Here is a 16,766-nt window from a genome sequence, read left to right as displayed (position 1 = left end):
GCCCTGTTGATCCCCTCCTGCCCCCAAGAAACTCCGCCTTCCCAGCTTCCCCCCCCCCCATCTCCAACCGCGCTGGGGGGGGGGCACAGAAAACCGCTTCCCTCCTCATCTATTTAAGAGCGAGCACCTAAAGCCGACTCTCCCCCACCCCAGTTCCTCTGCAGTCCTTATTCCAAGGAGCTGCTGGGATTCTGCTCCAGCCTCCTTTCCCTGGATCCTGCGGGCATGCAGCCCCGTGCAGAGTTACTCCCGAGCAGCCCCATGGAGCAACACTGCAGATGGCAGCCTGGCTTCTGGAGAGGACGAGAAGGCACAGGTTGCGTTCCTCTGCAGCACCGAAAGGGTTAATGCTGGAGAGGCTCAGCAGGGAATGCATGGGGGTGGGGTAGGTCGGAGAAGAGGAGGGGCTCTGGCGTTCCTTCCTTGCCTGCGCAGGCATGCGCAGGGGAAGGGGTTTGCTTCCGAACTGGATAAGAAAGCAGGAAGCGTTGCAGAGATGCTGAAGCGGAGAACAGCAGCGCAGCTAGAGACTGGGAAAGTTTCCTTAAAAGTAAGCCATGTGAAGGAAGGGAGAGGCGGGGATCATGCATGCCAAACCAGGGCTGTGCTAAGTTGGTGGGGAATTTCTGGAGGGGGGCACTTGGGAAGGGAAGACCACAGAGTCTTCCCTCCCACTCCTTGCTCAGCCTCTCTAGCAAACAGCTCTGCTGCTTTAGTCCTTTCTGAGCTGCAGAGACAGGACCAAGGCTTCCCTTCAGCCTGGGTGCCCTCATCGACCAACGCTCTGTAATGATGCAGCTCGGCAGGGGATGGTGCAGAGGCGGGGCGGGGCGCGGGGGAGAAGCTTCCTGTGCAGCCCGAGGCAGAGACTGTTCCTCTTTTTCCTTCTGTCTCTGGGGCTGCTAACCCAGCGCTTATCCTCAGCAAGCCCTTGATGGGGGTGGTGGAGCCCGGCTCTGGCCTTTCCCTCCCAGAAATATTGTCAAAGCTCCCAGGGGGCACTTTCTGGCTGCACTTGAGGTCCAGGGGGCAACAGAGAAAAAAAAAAGAAGCTTCCTCGTCTATTGAAGAGCCAGTCTATAAAGCCGCCTCCTCCCTCCCTCCCCCGTCCCCAACCGAGTTCTTATTCTAAGGAGTTGGAGGGATGCAGATTCAACCTCCTTTTCCTAGATGCTCTGGGCATACAACCCCGTGCAAAGTTGCTCCCAAGGAGCTCCATTGAGCAGCATGAAGTCAAGTATTTTAAATACATAGGTGTTTATTTTCAATACAACGTGACTTGGTCTACCCATCGCAAGTATGCAGTGAAGATAGCTAACATCAGTGCATCTGCCATAGCTTGCTTTTTTTTTTGGCAGAGGTAACCAATTTGTGCCAGCTGCCATAAAAATATTCAAAGCCAAAGTGATTTCACAACTTCTGTATGGCGTCCCGATCTGGATTGGCTCTTATGAAGGTGCTATCGAACGTGCCCAATCCAAATTCTTGCGTAAAATTCTGGGCATGCCAAAATGTGTCCCGTATGCAGTTATCCGCTTAGAAACTGGCACGTCTTTAATGGTTACTAGTGCATGGCTCATGACCTTCACATTCTGGCTACGCTTGCGCTACAACTCTGAACCGGGGAGCTATATCTCTCAAATGCTCTCTGAATTTAATTTGTCAAATTGGTCAGCACAGATTGAGAGAAAAATAAAAGCAATGGGTTTATCCCTAGAACTATTGTCCGTGCTGTCCTTCGCCGCCGCAGTCCAACAAATTAAAAACAGGTTGCTAGATATCGAGCGCCAAGACCTACACAGTCTGGCTAAGAAAACTTGTTCCCCACTGAGTTTTGAGATCTCTCTTAGTACTGGGAAAATGGCCTCATATCTATCCGTCTTGCAGGTGCCACAGCAGCGTAGAGCTTTTTCCCTTGCCAGATGCAACGCCGTGCCCTCCGCCGTTCTTTATGGCAGATTTAACAAGACAGCCTACTCAGTAAGCAAAAATGTGTGGAGTCAGTTACTCGTATTCTTGAACATATATGAAGCTGCCCTTACTGAATCAGACCCTTGGTCCATCAAAGTCAGTATTGTCTTCTCAGACTGGCAGCGGCTCTCCAGGGTCTCAAGCTGAGGTTTTTCACACCTATTTGCCTGGACCCTTTTTTGGAGATGCCAGGAATTGAACCTGGGGCCTTCTGTTTACTGAGCAGATGCTCTACCACTGAGCCACAGCCCCATTCATGGCTCTCCAGGTCTCAAGCTGAGGTTTTTCACACCATTTTGCCTGGACCCTTTTTTGGAGATGCCGGGGATTGAACCTGGGACCTTCTGCTTACCAAGCAGATGCTCTACCCCGAGCCACCGTCCCTACCCCCGAGCCACCGTCCCTACCCCCTTTATTGTACCTACCCCTTTATTTATTCTTCTTTATTGTAATTTGTATACAGATCTTCGTCACAAGTATTTACATCGTCTTTTAGTTAGCATGGTTGATTGTTCTGATGCACTTAAATCTATAATCTTTTGAACGATACTTCATCTAGTGTCACTGAGAAAGTGGCTAAGTCTCTTTATTCTGTTTTAAAGGCACGTCAGAGGATCTCATAGAAATAGTTTATGTTTATGCTTTTCCTGATGTATATGTATGCAATCGTTCCATTTTATCTTTTTTTAAAAAAAAAAACCAATTTGCTCTGATATATACATCTATATATTTTATGCCAATAAAGGCTCCTCCAGGAGAGAACAGGAGGACACATTTGGCACTCCTCTGCAGCACTGAAAGGGTTAACGCCACAAAGTCAAGCTAGGAGTGGGGGGGCGGGGAGGGGTGGAAAAGACTGGGGCTCTTTCCCTCTTTGCCGGTGGGAAGGGGTTTGCTTCTCCATGGGGAAAGAGAGCAAGGAGGGGTGCAAAAAATGGAGGGGGAAACCTTGCAGCCGGATCCCCAGGAGGTTTGCTTAAAAGTAAGTGGTGGAGGAGGTGGAGAGGGTGAAGCTTCTAGGGGGGCAGGCGGGATCAGGCCAAGCCGTGGCTGTCAGAGGGTGGCTAACTCCTGAATGGCAGATTCCTGGACATTGGGGGTGGGGTGGGGTGGATGTGAGATGGGAAGAAGGCCTCAGGGTCCTCTCTCCTGTGCAGCCATTTTCTCCCAGGGAGCTGATGTCTGCCCAATGGAGGTTGGTTGCAGTTCTGGGAGAACTTCAGGCCCCACTGGGAGGTTGGCAACTGTGCTAGGCAGTAGTTTTGCTCCACTGTGAAAGTGGAGTTTGTGTGTGTGTGTGGGGGGGGTGTTGATAATTTTCCTTTTCTGTACAAAAATGTTAAATGTGCAAAACTTTTTTGTTTTGGTTTTTTAATTTTGCAAACCAGCCCACCAAAGCAGGCCCTTTGGGAAGCGAGATGAGCAAGAGAGGGGCATGGGGGGGGGGGGGGTGGAGAGAAGTCCGGCTTGCGCTGGAATCGGCTGCACCCCATTCTAAGCCCCTGAGGTGGGGCTGGGGCTGCATTTTTAGCCTTGACCCTGTTGCCTGCCATTCCCACCTAGTCCTCTCACACCAGCTTCTAAAAAGTATGGTACTACACGCTTTGTTTTGGGGGGCCACTGTAAAGGTCTGTCTTTCAAAGTACATTGGATAAGGAACCTCTCCAGTGATGTGCCAGCTTGCAGACCCCCTTAGGGTCAAAGTAATTGAATAGGGATTAAGAAGAAGAAGATATTGGATTTATATCCCGCCCTCCACTCTGAAGAGTCTCAGAGCGCTCACAATCTCCTTTACCTTCCTCCCCCACAGCAGACACCCTGTGAGGTGGGTGGGGCTGGAGAGGGCTCTCACAGCAGCTGCCCTTTCAAGAACAGAGGCTCAGAGCGGCCTACAATCTCCTTTCCCTTCCTCCCCACAACAGACACCCTGTGAGGTGGGGGGGGGGCTGAGAGGGCTCTCACAGCAGCTGCCCTTCCAAGGACAGAGGCTTAGAGCAGCTCACAATCTCCTTTCCTTTCCTCCCCCACAACAGACACCCTGTGAGGTGGGTGGGGCTGGAGAGGGCTCTCACAGCAGCTGCCCTTTCAAGGACAGAGGCTCAGAGCGGCCTACAATCTCCTTTCCCTTCCTCCCCCACAACAGACACCCTGTGAGGTGGGTGGGGCTGAGAGGGCTCTCCCACAGCTGCCCTTTCAAGGACAGAGGCTCAGAGCAGCCTACAATCTCCTTTCCCTTCCTCCCCCACAACAGACAGCCTGTGAGGTGGGTGGGGCTGAGAGGGCTCTCACAGCAGCTACCCTTTCAAGGACAGAGGCTCAGACCGGCCCACAATCTCCTTTCCCTTCCTCCCCCACAACAGACACCTGTGAGGTGGGTGGGGCTGGAGAGGGCTCTCACAGCAGCTGCCCCTTTCAAGGACAACCTCTGCCAGAGCTATGGCTGACCCAAGGCCATTCCAGCAGGTACAAGTGGAGGAGTGGGGAATCAAACCCGGTTCTCCCAGGTAAGAGTCCGCACACTTAACCACTACACCAAACTGGTTCTCCAGTCTACCAAGCTTCAATTCATGGTAACAAACTGAAGTTTCTAAATTTGAATTCATTCTCAAGTTCACTATGATGGACCCATCAGGGCTCAATGAGTTCTTACCTCACCTTTGACGCTAATGTACCACACCCGAGTCCCAAACATCATTCTAGCTTGCCATTATTTTGACTGCAAAATAGTGAAATTAACAACCTGAAAGAGCAAACTAGAATGATGTTTGGGACGTGGGTGTGGTACATGAGCACTTTGAAGATAGTGGTCTTTGCAGTAGTTTCTTAATTCAAATCTCCTTTGGAATAGAGGCTTCTAGGTGGAAGCTTGTGGCGCAGGACTGGCATGTTTGGACCGATACAACTGCATGTCTTCTTGCAAGGGACAGTGTCCCGTGCGAGGGAATGTGTCACTTGGGGTGGTCCAGATATTGTTTTGGGGTACAGCCAGTCCCCAGTGTCTACCTCTTTGAGTGTCCTGGGGGAACCTTGTTTTGGAGCAGCTGGCACAAGAACCGCTCATTGGACCATGAGGCAGCACATGTCTTCTCGAAGGGCAGAGTCCCCTGATCAAGGGAGTGTTTGATATATGGGGGTCCAGGACTTATTTTGTGGCTCAGAGCTTTCAAACCCTCTTCAGGAGAGCATGTTTGGTGTAGTGGTTAAGTGTGCGGACTCTTATCTGGGAGAACCGGGTTTGATTCGCCACTCCTCCATTTGCACCTGCTGGAATGGCCTTGGGTCAGCCACAGCTCTGGCAGAGGTTGTCCTTGAAAGGGCAGCTGCTGTGAGAGCCCTCTCCAGCCCCACCCACCTCACAGGGTGTTTGTTGTGGGGGAGGAAGGTAAAGGAGATTGTAGGCCGCTCTGAGCCTCTGTCCTTGAAAGGGCAGCTGCTGTGAGAGCCCTCTCCAGCCCCACCCACCTCACAGGGTGTCTGTTGTGGGGGAGGAAGGTAAAGGAGATTGTAGGCCGCTCTGAGCCTCTGTCCTTGAAAGGGCAGCTGCTGTGAGTGCTCTCTCCAGCCCCACCCACCTCACAGGGTGTCTGTTGTGGGGGAGGAAGGTAAAGGAGATTGTGAGCCACTCTGAGACTCTTCGGAGTGGAGGGCGGGATATAAATCCAATATGTCCATCTACCTCAGAGGGTGTCTGTTGTGGGGGAGGAAGGGAAAGGAGATTGTGAGCCGCTCTGAGACTCTTCGGAGTGGAGGGCGGGATATAAATCCAATATGTCCATCTACCTCAGAGGGTGTCTGTTGTGGGGGGGAGGAAGGGAAAGGAGATTGTGAGCCGCTCTGAGACTCTTCGGAGTGGAGGGCGGGATATAAATCCAATATCATCATCATCTTCTTCTTCTTCTTCTTCTTCTTCTTCTTCTTCTTCTTCTTCTTCTTCTTCTTCTTCTTCTTCTTCTTCTTCTTCTTCTTCTTCTTTCTTCTGTGTTTTTGGTTGAATTCGCGAATAACAACCCGAGCAGGCCTTTCAGGGAGTGGGGTGAGTTAAGCAAGGCGTGTGGGCTGAGGAAAGTAAAGTCCATCCTGCACTGGAATCGGCTGTAGCTCCATCCTAAACCCCTGATGTGGCCCAGTGTGGGGCTGGAGCTGCCCAACAGAGGAGAGGAACATTTTAAATACCTCTGTTGCCAAGGTGGGGCGCACCTAGCAACCTCACGGGTGTTCACAGAAACACCACCAACCCGACCAATCAGAGCATTAGGCTGCTCCCCTGACAGGCAGAGAGGGGTGGAGCATGCTGATGCGGCCACGCCCCCAATATATACAAGGCCTGGAGGAACAAAGGCCACACAAAAATCCATCACTATGAGGATTATGGCATGTATACTCATGAGGGAGTTCCATGGATGTGGGTTCAAGTCCCCACCTGCATCAGTGTTTTGCAAAGTGAGTACACAGGGAGGGAACACACCTGCTCCAAATGCATCACCCCTGAACCATCCCTCCGTGGCTCACTTGGCAGAGGCAGATGTGACTCAATGCCAAACAGTCTCTCCTGCACTGGGGCTTGGGAGGAAGGGCATCCTTTTGCCAGGCGAGAGAGGCACAGACCCCAGGCAGCACAACAGGGAGAAGCACCACGGCACAGTCCCAGGAGGGGTGGGTTCAGATCTTCTTAAGGGGGTGATGCCCAACAAGAATATGAAGCCTGCCTTTTGGGGGTCAGGAGGCCCAGAAAGGAATCCCAGATGGGATCACATTTGCTAAATCATTCATGCTGATTGGCTTGTCTCAATGACAGGTGTTTTGGTTGACTCTCCCCTCAACTTCCATCTCCAGCGGGCACCACTGAGATAATTAGTAGCCGTGCAAAGGTGTTCAAGGTCTTGGCATAGGCTTTATTTCAAATGCTCTAGACTCTGGAAAATGGTCCTTCTTTCAGGATGAGCTGGAATACGGGGCCAGGAGAAAACTGTGATAATTCTCTGGATGAAGGACTTGTGATATATTCCCTGCTTCTTTTTTGGAGTGGAAATTGAATTAATATGTACATATATGTGTCTGCATGTTTGTGTGCCTGTGTATACGTATTTCCTTTTCACACACTCCTGTCTGTCTCTCTCCATTCCCTTGGGGAGAAGCCTCTCTTCTGAGCCAAGTGAATAAAGACAACTTTTCAGAGACAGAGGTGGCCAAGAGAAAGGGAAGGAGATGGAAGAGAAGGACCCAGAAGGACCTGGAACTTGCAAGACAGCAAGCAAAGGCTCCCAACCCACCCCAGCTGGGAGTGGTGTTGAATTCTGGGAAAGGGCTGTGCCAGAACTCTTGGTTAAGGATACCCCGACCTCAGAAGTATGTTGCCAACGCTTCCGGCAGTTCCACTATCATGAGGTGGATGGGCCCCGAGAGGTTTGCAGCCAGCTCCATGGACTTTGCAGCCATTGGCTGAAACCAGAGAGGCACACCAAGAAGCAGATCCTGGACCTGGTGATCCTGGAGCAGTTCCTGGCCATCCTGCCCCAGAAATGCAGTGCTGGGTCAGAGGATGTGGGCCAGAGACCAGTTCCCAGGCGGTGGCCCTGGCCGAAGGTTTCCTCCTGAGTCAGGAAGAGGAGAAGAGGCAGGCAGAACAGGTGAGGGGATTCTCTCCAGGTGTGTCTAATTCAAGCCACAATATCTGACCTTATCTTAAAATTTCCTTGCTAGATAATTGCCAAGAGCATCTTTTGCTAGGAAATTTCTGATCTCTGCAGCTAACTACCAGATCTGCTGATAGAAGGGTACAGAGTCTGTGAGTGGGGTTGGATCCATTCCTTGGTCTCTCTTCTATCCCATCTCTTACCCCTCCCCCTGGCTGCTGTTTCAGATGCAGGGACCACCTTTGGAGATGGAAGCTGCAATCCCTGAGGCAGAAGGAGCTTCCTCAGAGCAGGGGCAGAGGGTGCAGGCGGTGGAGCGTGCCCAAAATGCCCTCTCCTGTGGTAAGGACTCCTTGTGCCTGGGGAGCCTGTGAATGTGATGGGTGGAGAGTTCAGGTCAAGAGAAAATAAAGCATTTCTACAGACAACACAGTTAATTGGTGACAATCGATGTCCAGAAACTGTGATGTCACAAAAAAGATCAGACAAACTCCTGGAGGAAAATTCATCCCATAAATTAAGAAATTCATATCTCACCTTCCTTCCATAAAAGGTCTCAAATTAGGAGGGAGGAAGGTAGACAAACTTCAGCCTGGTGAATAGGAGGCGCCTCCACCTTCTGGAGCAGCAGAGCTCTGAAAACAGGTTCCTAGAGGCCAATAATCGTAGGGGAATCTGCCTTTGATGCCTTTGCTTGAAGGGTCATCTGGGGGGCTGGTGTGGGCAACAGGTGTGGTGTAGGGATGGCAGGCTATGACCCAGCACTCTCAGGCACTTTGGAGAGTGTCTTGGGGTGGGACTTGTGACAGATATGATATGTTGAAGTTGCATCTGGCTGAAAACCTGGTTGTGAAGTTGGCATGCCCAGAGACACTCTGAAAACTCATTCATATGACCCTCAAGTCCCCAGAATTGCTCCAGTCACGTCTGGCCCAATCTAACGGTGAGGTTTCATGCTATGGCATTTCCACTATGCATTTCTCTCCCTGCAGAGGAAACGCAAGTCTCACAGGAGTATGAAATATGTTGACAGCATTTATAATCCCTGAGGCTCATAGGTCCCTGGTGCTTCTCTTCTGCCTCTCCCAGAACGTAGTAAAAAGTGTTTTAAAAATCTGTTGAGTGTACATAGGGCAAGGTTTCAAGACCCTGGGAGGGGTATGTGTGTGAAGCATGGAACAAACAAGCAAACACCTTCCTTCCACCCCTGTCTCAGGAACAGGCAGTGAAGAGATGCTGTTGAGCGTTTATCTTTTCCAAGGTGTGGGAACAGCTGCTGCACCTCCAATCCAGGTAGGAGAGATGAGCGTGGGGGGCACAGTCTGGGTCCCTCCTTCTTTCTCAGGGGAACTTTTGCTCCTTCAGTTTCTACAAGGGGTCCGTGAGAGAGATCCTTTGAATGCTGTTGCATTTACCCATCCCAAGCCTTATTTTCTGTACCTTCCCAGACGATTCCCTTCCAGTGTGAGATCTCTGAAGAGGAGGGGATCTTCTTTTTCTTCCAGGGTCCCTTTTCCTTGGAGGAGGTGTCCGTCTCTTTTACGGAGGGAGAATGGGCCCTGCTGGATCCGGGACAAAGAGCTCTGCACAGGGAAGTCATGCTGGAGAACTATGGGAACGTGGCCTTTCTGGGTAAGGATCTTTCCTGGGTGCCAAAGGTGCAACTTGTTGCCATTGTGAGGTGGAATGAATCCAAATATTAAATAGCAATGCATCATTTTGAGGCCTTTCCCACCACTTGGGGAGGGGCTGCGGCTCCCTGGCAGAGTAGAAGAAGAAGATATTGGATTTATATCCCGCCCTCCACTCCGAAGAGTCTCAGAGCGGCTTACAATCTCCTTTACCTTCCTCCCCCACAACAGACACCCTGTGAGGTGGGTGGGGCTGGAGAGGGCTCTCACAGCAGCTGCCCTTTCAAGGACAACCTCTGCCAGAGCTATGGCTGACCCAAGGCCATTCCAGCAGGTGCAAGTGGAGGAGTGGGGAATCAAACCCGGTTCTCCCAGATAAGAGTCCGCACACTTAACCACTACACCAAACTGGCTCTCCTTTGCATGCAAAAGGTCCCAGGTTCAGTCCCCAGCATCTCCAATGAAAAAGTTCCGGTAAGAGGTGAAATGAAAGGCACTGCCTGAGACCCTGGACTGAGTAGATAATACTGACTCCAAAGGACCAAAGTTCTGAGGAATCTTTACGTGTTCATAGAATCGGAACTGACCTCCAGGGTCATCTAGTCCAACCCCCTGCAAAATGCAAGGAATTCAGGACTGCCCTTGTTGCATGCCCAGAGGATGGCATAAAAAAACCTCCACAAACCTTGGCTAAAGTTGCTTCCTGACCCCAAAGTGGCAGTCGCATCTCCTTGGGCATGCAAGAAAGCGCCATGAGGACGAAGCACTGAGGCAGTCCTTCCTTTCCACCCTCCCGTTGTCTGCCTAAGTTCACAGAATCAGCATTGGTGCCAGATGGCCATCTAGCCTCTGCTACAATCATAGGATCAAAGAGTTGGAAGGGGCCATAGAGGCCATCTAGTCCAACCCCTGCTCAATGAAGGATCAGCCTGGAGCACCCCTGACAAGTGTTTGTCCAGCTGCTGCTTAAAGACTGCCAGGGAGGGAGAGCTAGTCACCTCCATAGGTAGCAGATTCCACAGTAGAACAAATCTTACTATAGAAAGCTTTCCCTTATATCCATCTGGTAGAAGAAGAAGAAGAAGAAGAAGAAGAAGAAGAAGAAGAAGAAGAAGAAGAAGAAGAAGAAGAAGAAGAAGAAGAAGAAGAAGAAGAAGAAGAAGAAGAAGAAGAAGAAGAAGAAGAAGAAGAAGAAGAAGAAGAAGAAGAAGAAGAAGAAGAAGAAGAAGAAGAAGAAGAAGAAGAAGAAGAAGAAGAAGAAGATGATGATGATGATGATGATGATGATGATGATGATGATGATGATGATGATGATGATGATGATATTGGATTTATATCCCGCCCTCCACTCCGAAGAGGCTCAGAGCGGCTCACAATCTCCTTTACCTTCCTCCCCCACAACAGACACCCTGTGAGGTAGATAAAGATAGTGGATTTATATCCCGCCCTCCACTCCGAAGAGTCTCAGAGCGGCTCACAATCTCCTTTCCCTTCCTCCCCCCACAACAGACACCCTGTGAGGTAGATGAAGATATTGGATTTATATCCCGCCCTCCACTCCGAAGAGTCTCAGAGCGGCTCACAATCTCCTTTACCTTCCTCCCCCACAACAGACACCCTGTGAGGTGGGTGGGGCTGGAGAGGGCTCTCACAGCAGCTGCCCTTTCAAGGACAACCCCTGCCAGAGCTATGGCGGACCCAAGGCCATTCCAGCAGTGCAAGTGGAGGAGTGGGAAATCAAACCCGGTTTTCCCAGATAAGAGTCTGCACACTTAACCACTACACCAAACTGGCTCTCCACACCAAACTGGCTCTCCTGGTAGCTTTTTGCCCTTATTGGAAGTCCCCTCCTCTGTTTAAAACCCCACAGAGAGCTCCCCACCTCCCAAGAAGAATCCTAGGATCAACCCCCAGAATCTCCAGGGAAAAGGATCAGGTAGGAGGTGATTCAAAATGTCTGCCTGAGACCCTGGAAAACTGCTGCTGGACTGAGGATACTGACTCCAACAGACCAAGGGTCTGATTCAGTGCAAGGGAGCTTCACGTGTTCGTGTGGGTGTCCTTAAAGAAGGGCGACTGAGGCCAGTGCAGTCGACGTCCCCCAAGCCAGAGAAAGTATGTTGACTTGAGACAAAGTGGATGAGAGGCCCTCAGAAAGACTTTGGGAGGGTCCAGCCTTCTCCAACAGACCATTCCCTGTAGATGGGATTATAAACTTCTGCTCTGCCTGTAATTTGGAAATGATCCTGTGAAGAATCAAAGCCTGGGCCCCCCTGGGTCACTGCTCTTCGTACTTGAGCAACACCCGACTCACTGGCTTCACACAAGTAAAGCAGACCCCTTTAAGAAATAAAGTATATTAAGGCTTTAAAAATAAGACGTCACAAAACAGCACAGTTTCTGCAGCACAGCAAGAGTAAAACAAGAAAAGCTAACTGTTCTGTCTATTATATGAAGTACCTAAATGGAACCTCTTATTTCAGCATCAGTGGTACAACTGTAGCCTAAGTTATTCTAGAGAGAAGTATTCATCACGCTGCAGGAAGAAAACATCAAGGCGCACAAGCATGGCATGAGCATACAGTTAGCCTGGCTTCCCTCGCATCCATACCCGTATTATAGTTTCTGCTTCTTTGGGGTCATGTGGTCCTAATGACCCAATCAAGGGCTCTGCTGGATGGAATTTTCCAGAGATTGTTGGCAGCATCATCCCCTCACGCTTGTGTTTGCAGAACTGGATGAAGGTTCTTATGATTAACCAAGGACCACAATCTGGGAATCTGGCCTTAAAAAAAATGATGTTGTTAGCTGCAGGGTGACTCAAATTATGAACGCCCCGAGTTGCACCAGATCGCTACATAATCCCTGTAGCCCTTGGGGGAACTTGGATTCTATGCCTCACAGATCCATTCTGCATATCCTGGTTCAGATTCTGGGCTTTGATGTGGACTGTGGTACTTACTTTCCAGAAAAAAATAGAGTTTTTTCTTTCCTTCCCCATGTAAAAATGATCCCTTTCTCTCTCTTTGTCTCCTTCTCTCTCTGCAAATGAAGCCAGAAGTATCAGAGAAACTACGGTGGCGAAAGAGAACCGCCTTGTATTTGGAGAAAGGTTGCAGAGTTCTAGAGGATCCCAAGAGCATATTTTCTTCCCAAACGAGCCGGTTCAGAGTGAGTGACCTTCACTGTTATGTCAAGAGAACAGGCTAGAAGTAACCATAGGAGATTCCTGATTCCCTTCTGAGCAACATTTAGTTTGGTACAATTATACAGGCCAGTGGGTAAGGAGGGAGGAAGGGAAGCCTTAATCTGGAGGCTCAGAAGCTCCTTCTGGGCAAGAGATTAGCTGAAGTTCTTCACAGGTCGGAGAGTTATCGGGGAGGGACGGTGGCTCAGTGGTAGAGCATCTGCTTGGGAAGCAGAAGGTCCCAGGTTCAATCCATGGCATCTCCAAAAAAGGGTCCAGGCAAATAGGTTTAGAAAACCTCAGCTTGAGACCCTGGAGAGCCGGTGCCAGTCTGAGAAGACAATACTGACTTTGATGGACCAAGGGTCTGATTCAGTATAAGGCAGCTTCATATGTTCATATAAATACTAGATATTCTTGCGGAAAGGTGGAGGGGTGGTTACGATCAGTCCAGCTGGATGAAGCCAAAGGGCTATCGATCCTTTCCTCCTGCAGTCACAAAGGTGCCTTTGGATCTTACCAGCCTCCCCAAATGTTAACAGGATCTCTCTTTATTCCAGCAAAGTTTGATCACAGGAATGAGGAGTGTGAGAAACTTCATCAGGAAATGCCAGATAGAGTTAGAAATGAAGATTTGAATGAAAATGCCTGGAGTGAAAGAAGAATGAAGAGAAAAAACGGTGGCTGTATGGTTGAGAACGGTGATGGAAGACAGCGAAATATACATTTTCCAAAGCACAGGAAAATGAAAGCAAGTAAATCCATTCAGTGTGGAAAGTATTTCAGAAATAGATCACATCTTCTTGTGCACCAAAGAATAAAGAGAGAAGAAAAACCTGAATACTCAGAGACCAGACATAAATTCAGTCTCAGTATTAATCTTCAACAGCATCAGAGAACCCACAGAAGGGAGAAACCTTTTGAATGCTCAGAGTGTGGAAAGAGATTCACATTGAGTGGCCATCTTCATCGGCATCAGAGAACCCATACAGGGGAGAAGCCTTTTGAATGCTCAGAGTGTGGAAAGAGATTCAGTCAGAGTGGCAATCTTCAAAGGCATCAGATGACCCATACAGGGGAAAAGCCTTTTGAATGCTCAGAATGTGGAAAGAAATTCACATTAAGTGGCCATCTTCAAAGGCATCAGAGAACCCACACAGCGGAGAAGCCTTTTGAATGCTCAGAGTGTGGAAAGAGATTCAGTCGGAGTAGCAGTCTTCAAAGGCATCAGAGAACCCATACAGGGGAGAAGCCTTTTGAATGCTCAGAGTGTGGAAAGAGATTCCGTCAGAGTGGCTGTCTTCAACATCATCAGAGAACCCACACAGGGGAGAAACCTTTTGAATGCTCAGAGTGTGGAAAGAGATTCAGTCGAAATGGCAATCTTCAACAGCATCGGAGAACCCATACAGCGGAGAAGCCTTTTGAATGCTCAGAGTGTGGAAAGAGATTCAGTCAGAGTGGCAGTCTTCAAAGGCATCAGAGAACCCATACAGGGGAGAAGCCATTTGAATGCTTAGAGTGCAGAAAGAGATTCAGTACAAGTAGCACTCTTCAAGAACATCAGAGAACCCACAAAGGGGAGAAGCCTTTTGAATGCTAAGAGTGTGGAAAGAGATTCAGTCGGCCATCTTCAAGCGCATCAGAGAACCCACACAAGGGAGAAACATTATGATATTCAGAGTGTCGAAAGAGATTCAGTGAGGGGGGAATCTTCAAAAGCGTCAGAGAACACACACAGAGGAGAACCCTTTGAAAAGTCAATATCCTGCCCTAACTTGCCACACCCGGACTTGTCAGTGGCCCCAAGGGGAGTTTTCAGGACGGAGTGATGTCATCCCAATGCACTTCCGCTCCCCCATTGAACTTGCTGATGAGGTGTTGGCCCATCAGCCTCTGTTACCACAGTAAAACAACTGTGTAGCCAAAAGAAATCACTTAGTATCTTAAACAAGTTTACTTGAAAAACTTTCTTTACAAAAGTATCCTATGCAGTTCGAAGTGCCAAAAGGCGCCACATAAATAGTCTTGAAGTCCAAAAACTTGTAAAAAACCACTAAGGTGTGGTCAAACCAAGGCTGTTTCAAACATGAACGGAACGGTGGAAGCGTATTCAGAGGATGCCTGTGACACGGTGTACAATAGCACTCTCCTCCTGTGAAAACCTCCACTAACATTTTATTGGGGAATATTAAGATTTCTTAGCTCAAAAAAGTGAGTCTACGAGAGGTGCGGTGAGCAAGGATCTCTGTCAATGTTTACGGAGATAGACCACTGAAAATCCTTTGGTTAATAATGGATTTTATTATAGGTATTGGTTTTCAAATAGTTACATCCCAATCTAACAGTTTCAAGCATACAAGAGGAATACAGTGGTTAGCTGAAAAAGTGTGGATGGGGGAGAGGTGATACAATACCTAGATCTTGCAGAGTAGGCTCAGCCAGAGGAAACACAAGGCTTCTGGAGGGAGATTTCTCTAGAAAAGGGTGGGGGGGGGGTGAAGGCAGGAAGGGAGGGAGGGAGGAGAGGATGGAGAAATCTAATCTTAACAAAATTGCCTGTTTTCTTGGGTAAATTACATCACATCACATCACATGTCCCCCAAGGTTCCTCAGCATGATCATCCAGCTACATGAAGACCAGCGAGGCCAAGTCAGACACTGCAACGACCTCTCGGAGCCCTTCCCAATAGGCACAGGTGTAAAGCAAGGCTGCGTTCTCGCGCCAACTCTCTTTACAATCTTCTTTAGCATGATGCTTCAAAGAGCCGCAGTAGATCTAGATGATGACGATGGTGTCTACATCCGCTATCGCACCGATGGCAGCCTGTTCAACCTGAGGCGTCTAAAGGCTCACTCCAAGACAATGGAAAAACGTATCCGAGAGCTACTGTTTGCTGATGATGCTGCACTCGTCTCCCACTCGGTATCAGCTCTGCAGCATATGACGTCCTGCTTTGCAGAGGCTGCCAAGCTATTCGGCCTAGAAGTTAGTCTGAAGAAGACAGAAGTTCTCCACCAGCCTGCACCCCAGGAAGATTATCACCCTCCCTGCATCACTGTGGGTGAATCAGTTCTGAAGACAGTCCAGCAGTTCAGCTACCTGGGGTGCATCATCTCCTCAGATGCCAAGATCGACAAGGAGATTGACAACAGGCTGGCAAAGGCAAACCGCGCATTTGGCCGACTGCACAAAAGAGTGTGGAGCAACAAGCATCTGAAAAAAGGCCAAAGATCAATGTTTACAAAGCAGTTGTGATGACAACCCTCATCTACGGCTCCAAATCGTGGGTTTTATACCGTCATCACCTGCGACTCCTTGAGCGCTTTCATCAGCGTGCCTTCGCACCATCCTCTACATCCACTGGAGTGACTTTGTGACCAACACTGAAGTCCTCAAGCGCGCGGAGGTTACAAGCATCGAGGTACTGCTGTTGAAGATGCAGCTGCGCTGGGCAGGGCATATTTCTAGGATGGAAAACCACTGCCTTCCCAAGATTGCTCTGTATGGCGAACTTTCCACCGGCCATCGAAATAGAGGGGCACCAAAGAAGAGGTACAAGGACTCCTTGAAGAAATCCCTTGGCACCTGTCGCATCAACCATCACCAGTGGTCTGACCTAGCCTCAGATCGCAAAGCATGGAGGCACACCATCCACCAGGCTGTCTCTTCCTTTGAGAACGCATGCATAGCTGGTCTTGAGGACAAAAGGAGATTGAGGAAGAATCGCACTGCTACAGCACCAACCCCAAATCAGACTTTTCCCTGCAGCCACTGTGGCCGGATCTGCCTGTCCCGCATTGGTCTTGTCAGCCACCAGCGAGCCTGCAGCAGACATGGACTACTGCACCCTTCTTAAATCTTCGTTCGCAAAGTCAAGCCGAGAGAGAGAAAGACATCACATCAAGCGATTCAATTACCCAAGGAGGAAGCAGAGTGTCATACCAATGGAAAATCAGTGTGTCATGTGAATATCCAATTAGAGATCATTGTGTCATAGACCCATATCCCTAATAGAGGAATTTTAATTACACTGCCCAATTGACTTTTTATGGCCCTGTTTTTCCAAACTGATTCCTTTGAAGCTCCCCAAAAGTAGTAGATTTCTCCCTTAATGTCAAACATGGATAGGCATCCATCAAGTGTTCAGGAGACTGGTTGACTTTGGTAGCCTTAGAAGTAATTAAAGAAAAATAGAAATGTTGTTATAAGTCAAATTCCCTGGCAGAAATGTGAGACCAGTTTACTGGTATACCACACATTCACAACAAGATGGCCACTTAACCTTTAGCCTTTGTGTTTCTGCTGTCTTGCCCTGAAGAATAGAAAAAAGGAAAGGAAAG

The 16,766-nt window shown here is 49.3% G+C and overlaps 1 protein-coding gene and 1 non-coding gene across 2 annotated transcripts in view; one reads left to right on the top strand and one right to left on the bottom strand.

Moving 5' to 3' along the window:
• Positions 1–425: 425 nt before the first annotated feature.
• The window catches only part of LOC132571613 (oocyte zinc finger protein XlCOF6-like), a 31,697-nt gene continuing 15,356 nt past the window's right edge, over positions 426–16,766 (top strand). Inside the window, exons 1-5 of the mRNA XM_060238410.1 lie at positions 426–550; positions 7,107–7,598; positions 7,832–7,946; positions 8,821–9,040; positions 13,239–13,928. Coding sequence (XP_060094393.1) covers positions 7,491–7,598; positions 7,832–7,946; positions 8,821–9,040; positions 13,239–13,928 — 1,133 coding nt within the window. The 5' untranslated portion in view covers positions 426–550; positions 7,107–7,490. The remainder of the gene's footprint in view (positions 551–7,106; positions 7,599–7,831; positions 7,947–8,820; positions 9,041–13,238; positions 13,929–16,766) is intronic.
• Positions 2,152–2,223, bottom strand: TRNAT-AGU (transfer RNA threonine (anticodon AGU)). Its single transcript has one exon. It is a non-coding gene; the product is annotated as a tRNA-Thr (tRNA).

The sequence above is a fragment of the Heteronotia binoei genome, chromosome 5 (assembly GCF_032191835.1).
Source record: "Heteronotia binoei isolate CCM8104 ecotype False Entrance Well chromosome 5, APGP_CSIRO_Hbin_v1, whole genome shotgun sequence".
NCBI lineage: Eukaryota > Metazoa > Chordata > Lepidosauria > Squamata > Gekkonidae > Heteronotia > Heteronotia binoei.
The sequence above is the reverse complement of the archived record's forward strand: the minus strand, read 5'-3'. Positions and strand labels throughout refer to the sequence as shown.